The 16103-nt window shown below is 44.7% G+C and overlaps 1 protein-coding gene across 2 annotated transcripts in view; it reads left to right on the forward strand.

Annotated features, from left to right (window-relative positions):
• Positions 1-16103, forward strand: part of LOC142303281 (lateral signaling target protein 2 homolog) — an 85536-nt gene that overhangs the window by 21949 nt on the left and 47484 nt on the right. Inside the window, exons 2-6 of one of the 2 annotated variants that reach the window (XM_075344525.1) lie at positions 6861-6908; positions 9716-9853; positions 9934-10136; positions 10498-10587; positions 13102-13191. In XM_075344525.1, the coding sequence (XP_075200640.1) occupies positions 6861-6908; positions 9716-9853; positions 9934-10136; positions 10498-10587; positions 13102-13191 (569 nt within the window). Of the gene's footprint in view, positions 1-6860; positions 7002-9715; positions 9854-9933; positions 10137-10497; positions 10588-13101; positions 13192-16103 lie in introns of both variants that reach the window. The other variant, XM_075344524.1, reaches the window with a different exon arrangement.

Below are 16103 nucleotides of genomic sequence, written 5' to 3' on the forward strand. Positions count from 1 at the left end.
ACTTTTTGTATGTTGTCAATGTATTAATGGGGATGGCCACTACTCGAACAACCCCCTACTTATTCCCTTTGTTTGTAACCCTAAAAATAAATAAGCTTAAACTCCCCTCCGGTGCTGCTGCGGTTCCAGCGATGTCTGAAGCTGTGTTTCTGGGGCACGCGTGACATTATGACATATATGAGCACCGCGAGTAATCAGCGCCCAGCGTCTGTCTCCCCTTTTTCTGACATTATCAGGATGTGAGCGCTGCGCTGACTGCCTGCTCAAATGTCTGAAGGCGAGGAGAAGGAAGATGGCGCTGATTGGTTGCGGGGCCCACATGTCTCAACGCCTTGAACCGGGGGCGAACAAGGAGAATGAGCAGGGGTTGTCAAAAGTAGTGGACACCCTTTTTAATATACTCGCCTATCGCAGTCTTCTCCAGTGCCGTTCTGCTCCTGTTCTGTGTGATGTCACCACTTTTCAGTCTCTCTAGGCCGCACTGCGCTCTGCCTTTCCCAGAAGTGGCTTTTACAATGTAAGCCTATGGAGCTTCAGAACGAGGGGCAATTGCATTACTTTATACATCAGATTTCCGGCTGACAGAGCGATCCGGATAGTCTGTACTTCTGTCGTGTGCCTGAGAAGAGGTGAAACGGTGCTGGATAGCCGAGAAGAACCCAATGTGTGGTTGTATGAACTGATGTTGGGATTTGCTTACAAATTGCTTGCTTATTGTTAGTAACTGGTTATGCAGAAACTGCAGCCGTTAACCGGAACGCCCACGTTGCTTTTTGTTTTGTTTTTCTAGCATTTTTCCCGGCTTTTTGAAATCAATAAAAGCAAGGAAAAATTATCCCAGCAAAGTCTGACATTCCTGACTTTATGTGCACACGCTGCTTCTTTTCTCTTGCAGATTTTTTTGCGGAAAAAGCAGCAGCATGTCAATTGTTTTATTTCCTGCGTTTCTATTATCCTCTGTAGTCCTTTATTACTACAGTGGATTATATTGCAGCACTTTGCCTCACACACCGTGCATACAGCATGGTGTGTGAGGCTTTCGATAGCTCAGTATCCTGGGGTTGTCATGGTGACAGTGCGGTCACGAACAGGGACATGATCACCAGGGAGAGGTAAGAGATTCCTCTCCCTACCTCCTGAATCCTGCAATTGCATTGATCGCAGCATTTAGAGAGTTAAATTGCAAGGCACAATTCTGAGCAGGGAGAGTTTGGTCCCGACTATAACATCAGCTGGAGACCCAGCAGAGATGGTGCATGAACTCACACGGCCGCCCCACCATGATTAAAAAAAAAAAAAGCGTGGAAAAAATGCAAGAAAAGTTGCTTTTTTTCAGCTGTTTTTTTTTTCCTGCCAAAACATACGTTATGTGCAGATTTTCTGCACATAGGAACGCAACGTGGGCACATAGCCTAACAAGTGATCTGCGATATATTTTTAATGACCGCTGCAGTGCTTGTTATGAATTGGTTTCTTAGACTCCGCTCCCCAGATGTGCATGGACGTGCCGCACACCATGTGGGGCCCCAGCTTCAAACTCCTCCTCTTCACTTTTGACCGCAATCGATAAACATGCATAACAATCCTGAACATGGAAGCATTCAGTTTTGCGTCATGCTTGTAAAATGTGAGTTAGCCGGAATATAAAGATCTGCTCACAGAAGTATGTGTGTCACAACATGTCATTGTTGACTGTATGCAGACTAACCTTGCACCTGATTTGTAGCACATCTTTATATGACTGACTAATCCTAGTGTACACAAGCACTTTTTGAGCGAGCAGGAGTCTTCAAAACTGTGTGTGTGTGTGTGTGTGTGTGTGTGTGTGTGTGTACAATTTCCAAAATACTTTGTTATATAGTATTTCAGTTGATTGAAACTGGAATGCCCCTTTTAAAATTACAGCCCTCAGGTTGTCAGGAGCCTGTAGTCCAGAAGCCTGTGTATAAAGCCTAGGTCACACATAGCGACGCCGCAGCGATCACGACGACGATGTGACCTTATCAGGATCGCTGCTTCGTCGTTACATGGTCACTGGTGAACTGTCAAACAGGCAGATCTCACCAGTGACCAGCCAGCAGCGACGCGTGGAAGCTATGCTGCGCTTGGTAACTAAGGTAAATATTGGGTAGCCAAGCAAAGTGCTTCGCTTGGTTACCCGATATTTACCTTGGTTACCAGCAGACACTGGCTCCCTGCACTTTCAGATCGTTGCTCTCTCGCTGTCACACACAGCGATGTGTGCTTCACAGCGGAAGAGCAACGACCAAAAAATGGTCCAGGACATTCAGCAACAACCGGTGACCTCACAGCAGGAGCCAAGTTGTTGCTGGATGTCACACACAGCAACATCGCTAGCAAGGTTGCTGCTATGTCACAGAAAATGGTGACTTAGCAGCGTCGTCGTCGCTGTCGTTGTGTGTGACATGACCCTAAGTCTTGCTGCATTTGCCTGATTATAATAAGCAATAGGCTGGAATTTCCTGTTTGGTTTTTTGCTGACTTTACTTTGTCGATTGGTACATAGTTAGCAGTGCCATCTCATTGGAGGAGGATGGGAAGTTTCTGACATAAGACTGCCCTTCACTGGTGGCCTAGATGATGTTGGATATGGAGACTGACCGTTCATCTGTCTGTCACCTCCAGTTTGGGAAATAGGACTGGGCTTGATTATTTTCTGCCATTGCCCCCCCCTCCCCCTTCCCTTTTTCTTCCCTCCCAAGTAGTTTTGGTGTTATATTATTTTATTTTTTTTAGGTTTAGCAGCAAGTCAACACCCGTTCCACTCACCGGTTGATATGACTAGTCACCGTGACGCGCAGATGAACACCCAGCCCTACAGCGTTATTTAGAAACATGACCACACCGTCATTCCGGCAGTGTTTCCTGTTAAACCTGCCAGGTGACCGATTAATATTCTGCAGGTTATCTTCTAGTTTGAGAATAGACCTGCTTTCTGTATTTTACTTTTTATTTTTGTGAAGTATAGAATTATTCAACATTCAGTCATTGACATGAAGGAAAAAAGTTGCATTAACGTGCACAAAGCAGGTCATGAAGATTGATATTCCTATACACAGATTGTGTGTACACAGGCCAGTAAACGACCGCTAATCGTCTTGCATTTAGTGGATTGGCAGTCATTTAACAGCCGCTCTCGGGGCAGTGTAAGTGCACCCTAAGGTGTTCAGTGCGCATAGAGCATCATTGTTCTGTCTACACAAGGTGACGTGCTGCAGAGTGATTAAGCTAAAATTTCAGCATAAATCAGCTTTTTGCTTGTTCGTTGAGTGACTTGCAGCCTCTCTACACGGACTGATAATCTGAACCAAATGTTCCTGATTATCGGCCTGTGTAAATTTCCCTTTAAGGCTATGTTCACACGCTGCGTTTTTTTGACGCTGCGTTTTTGTGCGGTTTTGGCTGCTAAAAACGCACAAACGCCTCAGTAAAAAACATGCGTTTTTACCGCCTTTTGGTGCGTTTTTGATCTCTGCGTTTTCAATGCATTGCAAGGGGGACAAATGCAGGAAAGAATTAACATGTCCATTTTGTTTTTTTTTCTTTTTTTTTTTTTTTTTTTTCCTTTAAAGTCAGACACAACTTAAAAAAAAAAAAAAAGTTGTGTGCGGATAGCAAAAATGAAAACTCATAGACTTTGCTGGGGAAGCAAAGTCATGCAGTTTTGAGCCAAAAACGCACCCAAAAAACGTGAAAAAACGCACTGTGCGCGCACAGCCTAATTTATTTTTTTTTCCTTGTGTGAACCTGTTTGTCACCTATGTCTGAGTTCCCTAATAATCTTTCAGGTTGGCCTCAATGGCTGGTATCTCTTGATCCTTATTTACTGTCAGCTTGTCTTGCCTGGCCTGAACTACAGAAAACGTCAGCAGCTATCCATGGTTTCTCCTTAAACTATGATTCTTCTGGGTGATATAAACACAGTATGTAATATTAAAAATAAAAGAAAGCCATGGCTTTCCTCGCCTGAAGAGCTGGATGTTTCTCCTTTTATTTGCAATATCGGGCTGTGGCAGTGCCTGTCCGTGCTCCAGGGAGTGAGCGTGTACACGGTGAGCTGATATACATAAATTGGATGTAAAATTAAACCTTCTTTTGTGCCACATGACCAGAATGTCAGCGAATTTGCCACATTAATGGGCAGGTGTTATGTGGCTCTATTACCGTCTGTATACATAACATGCAAGTTAGTTTACATTTTGGTTATTTAAAGGTTTGCCAAACACTATGAAAACCGTAGTGCTTTCTTGCAATAGTGTACCTTTTAGTAATGAGCAAGCATGCTTGATATGAATTCGAGCATTGCGGGGGTGTCCAGGTATGCTCAAACGAGTATTATGGGTGCTTGAGTGAAAGCGCGAGTCCTCGCCCTGCAGGCTACTGGCATTACTGTGATTGGCTGGCCGCAGTCCCACGATGCGCAGCGCAGTGTCCTTTTAGAAGCAGTTCAGGGACAGTTGATGTAGTAGGGAGAGTGGAGTTAGAAGTCACCGCACACTAGAAATGCCAGGTCAAAATGAGGCTCCATATGTTGGATATTAGCACCAGGGCAATCGGGAAGAGCCGGGCAAAGCTTTAGAATTGGGGTGTGTGTGTGTGTACAAGGGCCAAATATCCATGGACTTTCCCAGGCTGACATCAGCCCCTAGTTGGCTGCTTTTAGGCCTTGTGCGCACTAGGCGTTTTTGCCGCGTTTTTGCTGCGTTTTTTGCCGCGTTTTTGTGCTGAAAATGCAGTGACCTTGCTTCCCCAGCAATGTCTATGGGTTTTCAGAAGTGCTGTTCGCACACAGCGTTTTTTTTGTAGCTGCGTTTTTGTGGTGACCACAAAAATGCAGCATGTCAATTATTTCTGCGTTTTTCACTGCGTTTTTCACCCATTGAGTTCAATGAGATGTTCAACAACGCAATGAAAAACACATATAGCTGCGTTTCTATGACTAAAAACGCAGCTATAAACGCAATGGGTGGGCAGTAAAGTGACGTGTACAGGAAGAGGATTCCTTCTTTTGGTAAACACAGAAGCATGAATCCTCCCGGTACCGTCACCGCTGCGTCCACATGTCTGGGCGGGAGGTGGAGGCGGCGGTGAAAACAAAAGTGAACAGTAGAAAAAAAAAATGTCATATATACTCACCTGTGTGCAGGGTCCCGGTGCCATGCCCGCTCCAATCTCCTCCTGGTAGCGCCGCTCTGGCTGTGTGCAGTCTCCCCGGGGCACGTACGAAGCTTGCAGGACCTGGCGGTGGATCACCTGATGCAGTCACCTGACGCATCAGCTGATCGTAATTCTCGCGGTGTCGCCGGCTTTTTCGCGCCCACCCGGCTATCAGCTGATCCTGCCGTCAGGAGACTTCAGCTGATTACTGGCAGCTCCTGCAGTGATGGGACAGGATCAGACTCTCATCCGATCGCTGCAGGAGCTGCCGGTAATCAGCACAGACGTGAGTATTTTTTTTTGCACTGATGCATCAGCTGATTGTATAATCGGCTTTTATACAATCAGCTGATGTGTGATGTGCTTCAGCCCCTAGAACCTGACACATCATCTGATCGCATTGCCTTCCAGCAAACCGATCAGATGATATTGGATCCGGATTGGATGGCGCGGGACCCTGACCCAGGATTACTGCGGAGTGGGGTTCTTTATTTCAATAAAGATGGAGTCACTAATTGTGTTGTGTTTTATTTCTAATAATATTTTTCTGTGTGTTGTGTTTTTTTTTTTATCATTACTAGAAATTCATGGTGGCCATGTCTAATATTGGCGTGACACCATGAATTTCGGGCTTAGGGCCAGCTGATAATATACAGCTAGCCCTAACTCCATTATTACCCAGCGAGCCACCCGGCAGCTGGAAGAGTTGGATACAGCGCCAGCAGATGGCGCTTCTATGAAAGCGCCATTTTCTGGGGTGGCTGCGGGACTGCAATTCACAGCGGGGGTGCCCAGAAAGCATGGGCACCCTGTACTGTGGATTCCAATCCCCAGCTGCCTAGTTGTACCCGGCTGGACTCAAAAATTGGGCGAAGCCCATGTCATTTTTTTTTTTTTTTTTTTTTAAATTATTTCATGAAATTCATGAAATAATAAAAAAAGGGCTTCCCTATATTTTTTGTTCCCAGCCGGGTACAAATAGGCAGCTGGGGGTTGGGGGCAGGCCGTACCTGCCTGCTGTACCCGGCTAGCATACAAAAATATGGCGAAGCCCACGTCATTTTTTTGGGGGGCAAAAAACTCCTGCATTCAGTCCTGGATGGAGGATGCTGAGCCTTGTAGTTCTGCAGCTGCTGTCTGCTCTCCTGCATACACTAGTTCTGCAGCTGTCTGCTCTCCTGCATACAATGAACATTTTGAAGAAGGAAATGACATCAGACCTTTTTTTTTTTTTTTTTTCATCAACAATCTTTGTCATTGTGCACTGATTAAAAACGCAGTGAGCAAAACGCACCAAAAAACGCACCAAATTGCGGTAAAACGCATGCGTTTTTGTCGTGTTTTTTTAGCCGCGGGTGCGTTTTTTGAGACAAAAACGCAGCGTGAAAAAAACGCCTAGTGCGCACATACCCTTACACTGGCTGGTTACAAAAAATACATAGGACCCAATGTCTTGTTTTGTGGTTTTTTGTTTTTTTTCTTTTTTTTTTTTTCTATGAATGTGATTACTTGCTTCCCAGCAGCGTGCTATAAAATGTCCAGGAGTCTTCCCCATGCTGTTCCCAATCCATTTGAGTGCTGTTTTCATCAATTTCAGCGTGGTTGGTTTTTTTTGTTCATTTTCTGTTCCCCACCCCTCACTAATCACTAGTAACCTTGTGTTATTTGTTATTTCTCTATAGAAGTCTGATCCTCGCTTGCTGGCCAAGTTCTTCTATGTTGATGAAGAGGTGAGCTCGATTGTACATGAATTACAATGCCTTGATGTACGGAAGGCTCCTCAGAACTACTTGGTTTTGCTCAGCCAGTTACACAACTGCCAGGTAACTTGGGCACTCTGGATGGCTGCTCTTGTAATTTATTGATTGAATGTTTATAGTATCTCTCCCCAAGTTTTTTTATGCTGGAACTTCATATCTTTAGGAGTATGTGGGAGTTTCTGGCTCCAAATCTGAATTTGTCCTTCTGCAGTCTAAGGCTATGTGCGCACGTTGCGTTCTATTACGCAGCGTAATAGTCACTGCATGTGCGTCTCAGAACACAGCCGAAAAGCTGCGTTCTGGGATTCATTCGGCAGAACGCAACGTGCGCACATTCCTGCAGAATTCATGCGTTCTGGATGCTTTTTCTGCCATGGGAAAAGCATCCAGTGCGGTCCCACTCGTCTTTGCTGCATCCCCATAGACTTGCAGCAGAGCCGACTGGGACCGGAATGTCAAAAAGAGCACATGGCTGGCTGCGGGAGACAGCCGCGCGATCAGAATGAACTTTACCCGACTTCATTGTGATCGTGCGGCTGTCTGTGTGCTGCGGCTTGATTTGCGGTCACAGGTGAAGGCTTCACCTGTGACCGCAAATCTGAGTGACTGCAGTGAGCCACGCGATCACCGGTGCCATCACTCAGGTTACCCGCGGCCAGCTCGAGTCCTCCACCCGAGACCTGTGGCCGTGGGTAACCTGAGTGACGTCCCCACACACATCCCGACATTCCCGCACACAACCCGACATTACCTCCGACATCCCCCGCACACATCCTGACATCCCCCGCACACATCCTGACATCCCCCGCACACATCCTGACATCCCCCGCACACATCCTGACATCCCCCGCACACATCCTGACATCCCCCGCACACATCCTGACATCCCCCGCACACATCCTGACATCCCCCGCACACATCCTGACATCCCCCGCACACATCCTGACATCCCCCGCACACATCCTGACATCCCCCGCACACATCCTGACATCCCCCGCACACATCCTGACATCCCCCGCACACATCCTGACATCCCCCGCACACATCCTGACATCCCCCGCACACATCCTGACATCCCCCGCACACATCCTGACATCCCCCGCACACATCCTGACATCCCCCGCACACATCCTGACATCCCCCGCACACATCCTGACATCCCCCGCACACATCCTGACATCCCCCGCACACATCCTGACATCCCCCGCACACATCCTGACATCCCCCGCACACATCCTGACATCCCCCGCACACATCCTGACATCCCCCGCACACATCCTGACATCCCCCGCACACATCCTGACATCCCCCGCACACATCCTGACATCCCCCGCACACATCCTGACATCCCCCGCACACATCCTGACATCCCCCGCACACATCCTGACATCCCCCGCACACATCCTGACATCCCCCGCACACATCCTGACATCCGCAGGAGAAGCCGCTGGAGCAGTGACAGCCGTGCAGCTGATCGGTGAGTATGAGAGATGGGGGGAGAGGGATAGACCAACAGAGAGAGAGACCGACATTACAACCAATACGCACAAAAGAACGCGCGCTTCGGGCAGCAGCCGAAGCGCTGCGCTTTAATACGCTACGTGCGCACGGCTCCTACATAATCTTCATAGATTATGCAGGGGACGCATGCAGTTACGCTGCGCTACAAAGCGCAGCGTAACTGCATGTAATTATGCAACGTGCGCACATAGCCTAAGTCTTGGATTAGGGTCGGGAGCCTGCAAAAAAAAAAAAAAGTAGAGCAATTTTGGGAAGATTATTATTTTGTATTCTACCTTTTCAGAATGATTGGGGATAATACCTATATTTACGGTTGGCCCTAATAAATTTAACAAGGCCTGGGCAAATAGTGGAGTAGAATTTATTCAATGAATCTGGGTAAGGTTTTGTAAATATGGAAGTCAGGAGGAGTATTTTTGGAAACTAAAATTATTAAGCTCTGTGTATAAGATTTTTCACTTTACCTATTTTGTGTGACTCAACAATTGTTAGTTTTAAGTGATCCAGAAAAACCAAGTACTCATGAGACGGATGCCAATTAACCTAAACTAGAGTGTGTTCTGGCTGATGGATTTTCAGTCCATGTGGAAAGCTAACTCTACCCCAATGTTTTAGGTTATGTGCTTGTTCACACAGATTATTTTTTACAAGTACCTCCTGGGAGGAGAATTGCAGGATTCGATAGTCTGGTCTATAAATTACACAAGAACATCACCTGTAATAGCCAGTAAATATAGGGACCAATGTGAACCTTTGAAGGGAACAATTTCTCCTTTCCACCAGTTCTGGTAACCCGGATTCATTCCTCTGTGATCATTCATGTCATTGGCAGGATTTCCACTATTACTGGTGAATAGATGGATATTTATCGTGTGACTTGCCCATCTTTGAGCTTTTTAAGGATTTGTTGATGCATTTACATTGGCCTTTTGTGGGGTATAGCTCTCACTATCGGCATTCAGTAATATGGCGACAGCTGGCCTGTTCTCCCATCGATCTGCCCCTGCCGGAGCAGTCCTCTACCTGTGGTCTGAGATGTTCGTTTTGTGTAAAAAAAAACAAAACAAAAAACTTTTGGTCAATTTAAAAACCAGTGTTTGAGGCTATACGAGATTATGGTGTCTTCTCTCCTTACCTAGACTTGTCAGTCATGACTTTCTGCTTTGACTTTTGGGTTATTTTTAACCTTTGGTATGTAATTATTTCAGACAATGAACTTGGCCATCTTGTGACCTGGAATGTTCTTTCTCCTGTAGGAGCGCATGCTTGCCATACTAGAGCAGATTCTGGAACAGTGCGTACCCACAAAGAGGAGGCAGAGGGACTATCACCTCAAGTTCCCCGATGACATTGTAAATAATACTATGACAACACATCTACTCTTTGCTGCTGAGGTAAGGTTGTGTGTTATCACCTTAGCAATCCTCATAGATCTATACTCTGGAGATTATAACTATAAAATATTATTTTCAAGCTCTTGGTAGGAGGTACATATGTTGAAGTCGAGGAGGCAGATGGCATTTTACTTCGCCCCCTGGCCCAAGAGCTGCTACGGAGTCTGGAAAATCTGAGAAGAGTCCTAAGAGAGCAAAGCCTTGAAGATCCTGGGATATATCCAGAATCCACCCACAAGGCTATGCTACAATATGACAACCTGTGTGCCGAGTTTGAGCTGAGGTGGGTACCTGCCAGCACTATGCTGTGGGGTTTTTATAAGTAATGGTTCCCTTTATCTGTGGCATGATGGAAACAGATGTGGACCGCAATAATACCTCTGTATGGTAGGCTGGTTTTGGATATCGGAAAGTAATTTACAACGGCTAGGCAAACTGTAGAGAACACACACAGCCTACTCTGTGATCAGTTACTAATCCACAAGCATAGTTCATGCTTACTAGACACAGAATGGGATAAAAAGTAGACCTGCAGAGATGAAAGCTTGTATGGGCTCAGGGTACTGCATTATGTAGTGATCAGGAATATACACGCTCTTCCTTATGTCTATTGGTAAAATGCTTTATTCTTATCTGTCTTGTAGGTATATGTCATTGGTGGTCAGTGTAAAGTCTCCGGAAGAAATCTACGAGCAGCAGGAAGTAGCTGTACTATTCTGTGAGACGGTCTCCAGGTAATCGAGCCATTCTCCATCAAGACTCCCCAGACTAAACTCTAATTTTATTTGTTTGTTGGAGATGGACGTATACATCCAAACAGATTTAGTTGGACACACGGCACAATTTTGCAAACCTTTTTGAGATGGATGTCGACCGGGTACATCTATAGATGTACAAATGTGAATCTAGCCTAAGATGTGAAGACATTTCTGCAACGAATCTGCAGAATTGCCTTTCTGGAGAACCATGAGGCGGGATTTTTATTTTATTTTAATTTTTTTATTTATTTTTTTAAAAAAAAAAAGGTCGATATTGACTTTTAGGACTGCTACTTCCAATAGGTGTCACTAAGTTTCCTGTCCTCTTAAAATGTGCAAATTAGACATTCTTTTGGGGTTTAATAAGCTATGTAAAATGGCCTTTACTGCCTCAAGGTGGGTTCATGTTCAGATCAGTAGTCTGGCTCTCGGACATAAGCCTTCTGCGGTCGCTGCAGGAATGACCGCGCTTGTGCGAGATCTCAGGTAGAGGGAATTTGTCAGAGAAGATTAACCTCAGTCACTGACTAGAGGTGTGCGGGCAAAAGTCAGAAAGCTGTTCATCATGAAAATTGGCAAATGGAGTTGTGTAAAACAAAGATACAGACATTAACGTTATCCTTTAGTTTTAAGGGGAGCATTACTTGGCTTATAAGTCTCTACACTGCCTTGCCGCTCTCCAGAAGGAGAAACTTTACCTAAAACCCCCTGCAACAAATCGGTCATATGAAATTCTAGTCACCAGTGTTTTACTCTCTCCCTTCACATTTCAGACCTATGTATACAATGCCTTGAAAAAGTATTCAGCCCTCTTGAATTTTGCAACCTCTTCCCATATTTCAGGCTTTAAACATAAAGATAAAAATTTTAAATTTGAATCAATAAGTGGGACACAATTGTGAAGTTGAACGATATTTAATGCTTATTTTAAATTTTTGTAAAAAATAAATAACTGAAAATTGGGGCGTGCAATATTATTCGGCCGCTTTAAGTTAATACTTTGCAGTGCCACCTTGTGCTGCGATTACAGCTGCAAGTCGCTTGGGGTATGTGTCTATCAGTTTTGCACATCGAGAGACTGAAATTCTTGCCCATTCTTCCTTTGCAAACAGCTTAAGCTGAGTGAGGTTGGATGGAGAGCGTTTGTGAACAGCAGATTTCAGCTCTTTCCACAGATTCTCGATTGGATTCAGGTCTGGACTTTGACTTGGCCGTTCTAACACCTGGATACGTTTATTCGTTAACTATTCCATTGTAGATTTTGTTTTTGTTTTGGATCATTGTCTTGTTGAAAGACAAATCTCCGTCCCAGTCTCAGGTCTTTTGCAGACTCCAACAGGTTTTCTTTAACAATGGTCCTGTATTTGGCTCCATCCATTTTCCCATCAATTTTAACCATCTTCCCTGTCCCTGCTGAAGAAAAGCAGGCCCAAACCATGATGCTGCCACCACCATGTTTGACAGTGGGGATGGTGTGTTCAGGGTGATGAACTATGTTGCTTTTATGCCAAACGTATCGTTTGGCATTGTGCTCAAAAAGTTTGATTTTTGGTTTCATCTGACCAGAGCACCTTCTTCCACATGTTTGGTGTACCTTCCAGGTTGCTTATGGCAGACTTTAAACAACACTTTTTATGGATATCTTTGAGAAATGGCTTTCTTCTTGCCACTCTTCCATAAAGGCCAGATTTGTGCAATGTGTGACTGATTGTTGTCCTATGGACAGACTCTCCCACCTCAGCTGTAGATCTCTGCAGTTCATCCAGAGTGATCATGGACCTCTTGGCTGCATCTCTGATCAGTCTTCTCCTTGTTTGACGTGACATTTTTGAGGGACGGTCGGGTCTTGGTAGATTTGCAGTGGTATGATTCTCCTTCCATTTCAATATGATCGCTTGCACAGTGCTTCTTGGGATGTTTAAAGTTTTGGAAATCTTTTTGCAACCAAATCCGGCTTTAAACTTCTCCACAACAGTATTACGGACCTGCCTGTTGTGTTCCTTGGTCTTCATGATGCTATCTGTGCTTAAAACTAAACACTGAGACTATCACAGAGCAGGTGCATTTATACGGAGACTAGATTACACACAGGTGGCTTATATTTATCATAATCAGTCATTTAGGACAATATTGGATTATTCAGAGATCCTCAATGAACCTCTGGAGTGAGTTTGCTGCACTGAAAGCAAAGGGGATGAATAATATTGCACACCCCACTTTTCAGTTTATTTTTTACAAAATTTAAAATAAGCAATAAATATCATTCACCTTCACAATTGTGACCCACTCGTTGTTGATTCTTCACCATAACATTAAATTGTTTTATATTTGAAGCCTGAAATGTGGGAGAAGGTTGAAAAATTCAAGGGGCCGAATACTTTTGCAAGGCACTGTATATAATGGTGTAAGGTCACTATTGCCTATAGAAATATAATTGATTTCTTTTTTTCACTAAAGGGGGAAAAAATCTCTATACTTTTTTCATTACAGAGCTCTACAAAGTGGGTACCTGACACAGGAGATGATTGATGACTGTGAGCCGGAGTTGATGATTTCCATTCCTCGTTTGGCAATTATCAGGTCAGATAACATTCCAGACTGTGGTGGGGAGTCTGCAGGTCACCATGCTTCTGCTTACTGTTGGTTCTCCTATGCTGTTGCCATTAATTTAAGGAATCGCATCCTGGATCTTCAGACGAGTTGTGTTTTGACCTGCAAAGGATAAAGAATAAAGGCCCAGTCACACACAACGACTTACCAGCGATCCCAAAAACGATGCGACCTGATAGGGATCGCTGGTAAGTCGCTGGGAGGTTGCAGGTGAGATGTCACACAGATCTTACCAGCGATGCAGGAACAATACAGGTCGCAGTAGCGACCTGTATAACGATCTCGGCAGTCACTGTGACCCTGTCACACAGTGTCAAACGCAGCGATGCGTCCTGCCCAGCAGGACATCGCCTTTGAAGAAAATGGCCTGGACCATTCAGCAACAACTAGAGATCTCACAGCAGGGGCCTGATCGCTGGTAGGGGTCACACATAACGAGATCGCTAACTGGATCGCTACTGCGTCACGGAAACCGATCGGGCTAGCGATCTTATGTGTGACGGTAACTTAAGGGATCAGTCACATCTGCATATAAATAGGTCGAATGCACTCAAACCAATGTTAATCAATGAGACAGTGCTGATCTGAAATTTATTTTTTCCTCCGCTGTATTCGTCCACAGCATGCTCGATTGCATGCGTATATCTGACGAGACTCGCCAATGGGAGTGAGAAAAAAAATCAGACGTCACATGGCCCATCCGTATGCCATACATTTTTTACAGCTAAATTACCATTCTGTAGCATAGGACACTGTAAATGGTCCTCTAGATGTTCAGAAAATACCCACATTGCATAAGGATGCTAGGTGAGAAAACAAGTACTCACTCGCATGACTTTGAATACCAAATGGATTTCACTTGCTCAACTTTTCTGGATGAAAATCGGACTGACTTATTATACGCAGATGTGAGTGAACCCTAAAAGATGGAATTTGGTCTTCTTTAGGTCATGGAAATTTTTTTCCCAAAGCTTTAGAACAGCTTTAGGCCACAAGCACATGTTGAGTCTTCTAAGGTTTTTTTCTTTTTGTTTTAACCTCAGTATTTGTAAGCCAAAACCAGGAGTGGATAAAAAAAAAATGCAGAAGAGGGACCAGAATTTCTATTATACTTTTCCTGATTGTTCCCACTGCTGGTTTTGGCTTACAAATACACTGCTAAACTCTTCAAATAGTCAGTGTGCACATAGCCTGCACTTATCAATTCGGTTTTTGGCTCGGGGTCTAATACAGCCATGTGTGCAGCGTTTGAGAATGGCTATTATGTAACAGTCTGCCTGAATTGGGGTATCCTTCCCCAGAACAAATGTGGATCTCCTTCACATGCTGCTGAGAAGTTGGCCTGAAAACTGTCCTTTGCTGCGATTTTAAAGCCTGCAACATGTGAATTTTTGTCGCAGATGTCCCTATTTAGCAACAAAATTCAGTGGATACTGTGCATGGGACTCTCCACCACCATCATGTGATGCGAGTATGCTCTTCTAAAGTAGTCACCATGCCTTCAAGGGAATCGGTCACCGGGATTTTGCAATGTAAGCTGAGGACCGCATGCTGCGAGGGTTAGGCTATGTGCCCACAGGACTCTGTATCTGCGGATTTTTCTGCATCAAAATCCGCAGCTTTCCCCCGGAAACCGCACCTTTTCATAGGTGCGGATTTTGCGTTTTTTTTTTTTTTTTTCTCTCCAATTGAATAGGCAAAATCCGCAACAATAATTGACATGCAGATTTTTCCGCATGAAAATCCGCACGATTTCCGCTGTGGAAAAATCCGCAGCGTGGGCACAGCATTTCCCAAATGCCATAGAAATGGCTGGGGAGTAGCTGTGCTGCAGATTTCTGGAAAATCCGCGGCTTTTCCGCGAGGAATCCACGGCAAAATCTGCGCATTTTCCGCAGCGTGGGCACATAGCCTGAAAGTAAAGACATCTGTGTTTCTTATCTGGGTCTGAGCTATGGTTTACCTATACTATATACTAAAGGGTTTATTGCTCTGATTTAACATTGGTGTAACTCGGTGCCCCCTGCTGTGTGCATTGACTGAGGTGTCAATCAAGCTCTAGAGAGCCTGGTGTGGACAGGGAAGCTCACTCGGCTCTGCTACACTTTATTCTGAGATAGTCTGAACTCTGCATGCAGTGATCTAAGGTAAGCATTGTAAGTTTCATAATACCTTTGCCTAAGCAGGGCTGTGTGCACACGTTGCTTTTTTTCATGTTTTTTCTCTCAGATTTTAATCAATTCTGCAAGAAAAAAAACTGATGCCAGCAAGGTCTGAGAATCCTGACTTGTTGTGCACATGTTGCTTCTTTTTTCCTTGATGTTTTTGCAGAAAAAAAAGCAGCATGTCAATTTTTTTATTTTTTTTTCTGTGGATATAATCCACTGTAGTGATCAAGCACGAGCACTGCAGTGGATTAGATCTGTTAGTGAGGCTCTCCATAGCTCAGTAACCAGGGTCGTTATAGTGACGACCCAGGGTTGCCATGGCAGCGATCAGGTTCCTGTGATCGTATTACAGGGACTTGATTGCCAGGGAGATGTAAGCGATCTCTCTCCCTATCTCCTGAATGACGTGATAGCATTGATTACAGCATTCAGAGGGTTAAACTACCAGGAGTGGTGCTGGCTTCCCTCTGGGCAGTGAGAGCTGGGTCCTGACTGTAACATCAGCTGGAGAGCGGCGGGGTATAGAGCAGGAACCCCCTTGATGGCCATAAAAAAATCCATTTAAAAAAAAAGAATTGTGATAAGCGAGTGTTTTTGTCAGAACAGTTTTTCCTGCGAAAACATATTATTTTAATAATTTCTCATGTGCAGAAAATCTGCACACTAAAAAGCAACGTGTGCACATAGCCTTATGCTGCTTTCAGATGGAGTAGC

This window comes from Anomaloglossus baeobatrachus, chromosome 4 (genome assembly GCF_048569485.1).
Source record: "Anomaloglossus baeobatrachus isolate aAnoBae1 chromosome 4, aAnoBae1.hap1, whole genome shotgun sequence".
In the NCBI taxonomy this organism is placed as follows: domain Eukaryota; kingdom Metazoa; phylum Chordata; class Amphibia; order Anura; family Aromobatidae; genus Anomaloglossus; species Anomaloglossus baeobatrachus.